Here is a 5,568-nt window from a genome sequence, read left to right as displayed (position 1 = left end):
CAATATATATTTCGCATATATTTCCATTTCAATAAAAAATTAAACTAAATTTCTCACAGTGTATACAAATTTTTATACATATGTAGCTGCCGTTAAACACCCTACTCAGACGCTTGTCGCTTTCAGTCTCAGTATTTAAAGTAACATAACTACACTAACGCTATCAAGCACAAATCTCCACCACTCGACAATGTCTTACAATTAGTGTCTATAATCTAATTCAGACACTTACCCACGCGCAACGAGCCCATTATCAGCTCCACAACGCCGGTGAGAAAGGTGAGCAATATGGCAAACTCAATGGGCTTGCCGACAGTGAATTGCAAACTGACTAGAGCCACCAGACTAGTAGGACCAATGATCACTTTATTTATCGAACCAAATATCAGATAGACGAAGGAGCCCAAAAAGGCCGAACACAGGCCATAACGTGCCGGTAGACCGGCTAGCAGCGCGCAAGCAATACTCTCGGGAATTATGGTAAGACCAAGGGTAATGCCGGCTATTAAATCGCTCATAGCCCATTCTGTGTTATAATCGCCAATCCAATTGAGTATTTCGAGCCGACTGCGTAACGCCTTCTTCACTTTACCGCCCAACGTGTGTGGCGTTGAACTGCGACGCAGTGCATCGCTGGTGAAGGGTTTCGCCGATTCCATTATGATTTGTGTGGCATCCTGCGGCAGCATTTGTGATTTTGCCGACTTGTCGACGCTGTCGTAGCTCGTCATGTTTTTTTATTTAATTTTTATGTATTTTTTTTTTCTTTTTACTTTTCGAAAATATTCAAAATTAATTTAAGTATTTCTCTTTTTATATCTCTTTTTATTAACTGTTAATTATTTCTTTAAAAATTAAATCCTTTTATTTCAAATGGCACTGTGTATTTAGGATTTATTTTCTTTTTATTATACACTTCAAACTTTTCATTTCCACATTTACGACTGAACTTTKATTGTAAATTAGCTAAAGAGATTTATTCGTATTTTGTTCACTTTGATCGCGTTTGGTGATTCGCGCGGTTTCGTTCCGATCACGCGTTGYTTTGCTTTTGAACTTTGCGGTGATATGCACGTTACGTTATGCGCCGTCTGACCTGCTCSCGCTCAATTTGACTGCTTGCCGTCCGGGCGATCGTGTCATCGAGTAAACGCTTGGACTGCTCTTATAAGTATTATGTATGATCACTCGACGCGTCGTCTTGTTACATGCGACATACTAGTATGTCGATGTGTAAGCATGCCTTTATTGTCGCATTTGGAGAATTGTCGTATTTGCTCTAAATATAATCGCCTCTTAATGGGATCTTAAGACAGCCGCTATGTATGTATATTTTTGCCTTTTATACGCCCCGCAGTCYCGTCGATATGTATTGTCTGTTTTAGCTCGGCCGAAAGTGTGAATTGTATTTCGTGAATGCAACGAATCGAGCGTAGCGCGTTAACGACGGTGGCTATGCGGCGGGTGTCGTGTAAACAATAACCCGAAACGCTGCAAGTTCACAAATTTTATACCAGCCATWTGAGTATATGTACATTTGTAGCAGTAAGCTAACATAACGGTCGATAAGTAATATAATACATACTTACTTAGCGAGCCGCTTGTCACTAGATAGGCGTTAAAATAAATAAATAAATTCATTCATCATTACTTATCTGTTGATGTGTAGAATGAGATTGTATTTTTGCAAAGTACCTGGTACGACTTCCTCTGGTGCCTGTCGTTGAAGATCAATGTTTTTGGTGGAAACTTTAGAGACAGGAAAGGAAAATGAAACATAAACAGAGTTTTTAAAAGAATTTTTCCAAATTACTTAAATAAATAATGGAAAGCAAGATTTCTGAATTATTTTCTTGTTTTGAAGAGGTGTACTCAGTCAGGTGAACTTTTTGGGGTTAAAATCAAATTTTAGCTCCTTGAATGCATTTGCTGTTTTGAAGAAATGAGCTGGCATCTTGGTTTTCTTGGAATTATCAAAAAGATAAGTCCGTTCCTCTCTTCGGTTTCTTTCTGCTTCAACAAGACGTTTTTTGTTTGCAGAGACTTTCCGTAAGTACTTTGATTCTCATGTTCACGCTAATACTATCAAATGAATTCAGTTCCCTCTCCAGTCATGCACTGCAACGCAGCTAAACTTTTTTAGGAAGGTAGTACCTTGTACGTCCTACGTACGAGAAGACCTTCGTAAAGATAAGTCCGTCCCTCTCTAGTGCTTCTTTCTACTTTAGCAAACCGGTTTTTTCCAGAGTCTSTCAGTCAGTACTTCGATACTCAGGTCAGTGAAGCCAGTTCCCTCTCCAGTCAGTCTCTGCAACGTACAGATGAAGTCTTCAAGTTCCTTTGTTCCCGTTAGTACCTCGTACGTTCTACAAGCCAGAGATCCTTCGTAGAAGATCAATGTTTTTGCTCGAAGCTTCAAACTTAGGAAAGGAAAAAGTCTAATAAACAGATTTTTCAACGAATTCTCCAAATTCCATAAGCCAAGGTGCAAATTTTATTCAAGAAGTGTACTCAGTTAGGCGGCAGTTTTTGCGGTTAAGATAATATTTGGYTCTTAACAAATGTATATTTTTTCTGATTGAATGAAATTAGCTCCCATTGGCCGTGTAACCGCATGAGTGTATTTATCAAAGCTTGCCTTCACTTGGTAGCAATGCCTTTGAATGKTGGAATTATCGAATCCACGTTAAATCCTACTTTACTCGAACCAGCTGGATTTTCAGAGTCTTAATTCTATCAAATGCAAAAAGTTCTCTCTTCAATCGGTCTCTTGTCCCTTTGCTCCCGGTAGTTGGTTTCACACTGAATCTTCATCTGTGTTGAAGTGGTCATAAAATTTGTTTGTTTCTTTGTTTGTTAGTAGATGGTACTTATAGCTTCCATTCGATCACTTCAAAAGCWATTTCATAGAATAACTCATCAATTGAAAAGTCCCCGACTTACAATATTAAAACAAATTTTTTTTTTTGGCAAAATTCGATTTATTTTTAATCAACATAAATATTTCCAAGGGCRATAGATTGATTATACCGACCCTCACACTTTCCCGTACCATTTTGGTCGCACGATTTCACATTTACTTCAAAATAGGCCTCAGTTTCGGCGGTSAACTCTTAGTTCGCCGAAAATTTTTTCCCAGCATTCTATTGACTGTCCAGTCATTTAAGCTTAAATTAGGTAAGAATCTCGGAATTCGMGATACCCAGCTGTAAGCCTGTAAATATTGTATAAATAGATACAACCTACATATGTAGGTCTTAAGATAACTTTTAGGGTGTCAATATACAATATTTACAAACTTACAGCTGGGTATCTCGAATTCCGAGGTGAACTTACTATAATGACTGGACTATGAGGTCTGACAAGAGGAATTAGTCGCAGGAAGTCAGGTCTGGAGAATATATAGGGTGCGGAAATAATTTTAAGCATAACTCATCTCCCAACTGTGCTCGAAATCAGCAACTCGTCGTGGTTTTTGATCAAAAGTGAGCTCCCGCGGTATCCACTTTGCACAGAACTTTCTCAAACCCAAACTTCAGTTCACGGTTATATAAAATTATTTTGTGGCCTTTTCTGATGTTTTCGTTGGCAATAACCTCYTATGGACTTCCACTACGTTCACCATCTTCAGTGTCTTCGGTGCTCTTTTCAGCACGTTTGAAATTAGCCAAACCTATCCTTCATGGTTAATTTTCCTGATATCATGTCAGAGCGGGGAATTTTCAATTGGCTTTTTATTAGTGTTTTGTTTTTAGTTTATCAATCGCAAATTATTATTTTTTTTTACAAACATCGGCAAAATAATAATGGAAAAACAATTATAATGATAAATCTTTTGAGCTGAACTTTGGAAGCATGCAAACGATGTGTGTAATCATGGTCCATTAAAGTAAAGTTTTCGAAACCTTACCGATATAGTTGATCACCAGATATTACATGGAGTCAAATGAGACTGATAAATCTGATTTTATGGTCAGTATTTATATAGAACTACATACCACTTTCTGAATAAGATAAAAAATTAAGACAAACTCTCCAAAAAGTGAGGAATTTGTCTCTCAGAACTTTAAGCAGTAGATTAGTATTAAAGTTATCCTCACTAACTCCTGAATTAATCAGGATGAATACAGTTAATCCGGACTAACGCGTCGGGCGTAATCACTGAAAAAATTAATCCATTGGGTCGGAGGAAAGACTTTTCAAACAGACGAAAAAATTGTATTCGCTTCTGATGTGAAAACAACGGTTCCGTGGAGCGAGTAGGAGTTTCGGGTATTAATATCCATATCTCAGTTAGCCTTTTGTTATTCCTAATATATTTGTAATGAATCACGARTCGACTGTAAATTGTAATACACTTTCCATATATGTATGTATGTAAGTCGCTCATTCAGATAAGAGCCGTGTAAGAGTATGCTATAATAATATAACAAATTACGACGCATACATATATGATATCCGGTATTTACAAGAATGCTACCCATTAAACTTTTTCCACTTGAAAATTTCTTAATCATTTAATCATTTGGCTATCTAAACACTTGTTTTATTTGTTTAGAATAAAATTTAATGACAACCCTTCAAGCACTAACTTTTATATTCTATTATTGATTATTTATATCTTATCTATTATATTACGTGTATGACTATATTATAGGACGTATGTGTATTATTTGAATTTTGCTACAATTAATTAATTACTTTCAAATATTTGCTAAAGAATGCAAATATTTATTTTTCGCTTTCTAGTAATAAAACGGAGTTATTTGTATACGAATTAAAGTTCGTTTGTTGTGGGCTATCAATAAATCATCTGGTATAGGCATATATATTGATTGATGGTATGCAATTAAGATACAACAAAACACGTGCTAACAAAAGTTTTGAACCAAACAGACATCCTGACAGACATATCTGTTGAGCAGAATGTACATTTTTGACAGCATGTATTTTTATTACTAATTGCTGAAATAAATAGATAGCATTCAAAGAGTCTGCCAAGGGTTTTTTTTTGCAGGGAATGTCCAGATATTCGATTCAAATGTTAAGTCAGCTGTTGTTTTACGTCAGGTGATGTAAACTAGCTTTGTACTTAAACTCAAACTCGCTTCACAAGGTGGTGCYTGTTAGTAAATTAATATAATAATTAAAGCTGTCGTTAGAAATCAATATAATTTGCTAGACGTAATCGATTACCGATTATATTTTGCGTAAAAATGAAATGAATATAGACGTAGTATTTTATTTGAATTMTATTAGGCTTTGTGAGCTATTAATAGATAAGTTTATATAGGGGTAAAATAAATAGCCAAGAGAATAATAATTAACGTTGATGCATGTGTTTAAGTGACTGATTGTTCCCAATTTAAAGCATATAAACCCAACTCTGTTTCTTTCTGAGTGATGTAGGCGCCATAAAATCTATAGACTAAGTTGTGAGATAATCTGTTTCCATCTAGACGGCAACTGCATAATACCCCCTCTCGTAGACGCCCCCTTTCTTATTTCCGAAGAACTCAGTCACCTACTTCGCACAAGCCTCTTTTGAGTTCAACTTAACACAAACAA

General features: G+C 36.2%; 1 protein-coding gene across 1 annotated transcript in view; it reads right to left on the bottom strand.

Annotated features, from left to right (window-relative positions):
* LOC108971691 (sodium-independent sulfate anion transporter) overlaps positions 1 to 801 on the bottom strand; it is a 9,866-nt gene extending 9,065 nt beyond the window's left edge. The window contains exon 1 of the mRNA XM_018937937.1: positions 233 to 801. Within this exon, the coding sequence (XP_018793482.1) occupies positions 233 to 731 (499 nt within the window). The 5' untranslated portion in view covers positions 732 to 801. The remainder of the gene's footprint in view (positions 1 to 232) is intronic.
* Positions 802 to 5,568: the final 4,767 nt, after the last annotated feature.

The sequence above is a fragment of the Bactrocera latifrons genome, unplaced genomic scaffold (genome assembly GCF_001853355.1).
Source record: "Bactrocera latifrons isolate USDA-ARS-PBARC rearing strain unplaced genomic scaffold, ASM185335v1 scaffold_350, whole genome shotgun sequence".
NCBI lineage: Eukaryota > Metazoa > Arthropoda > Insecta > Diptera > Tephritidae > Bactrocera > Bactrocera latifrons.
Note: the sequence above shows the minus strand (reverse complement) of the source record. Positions and strands in the feature narration are given on the sequence as shown.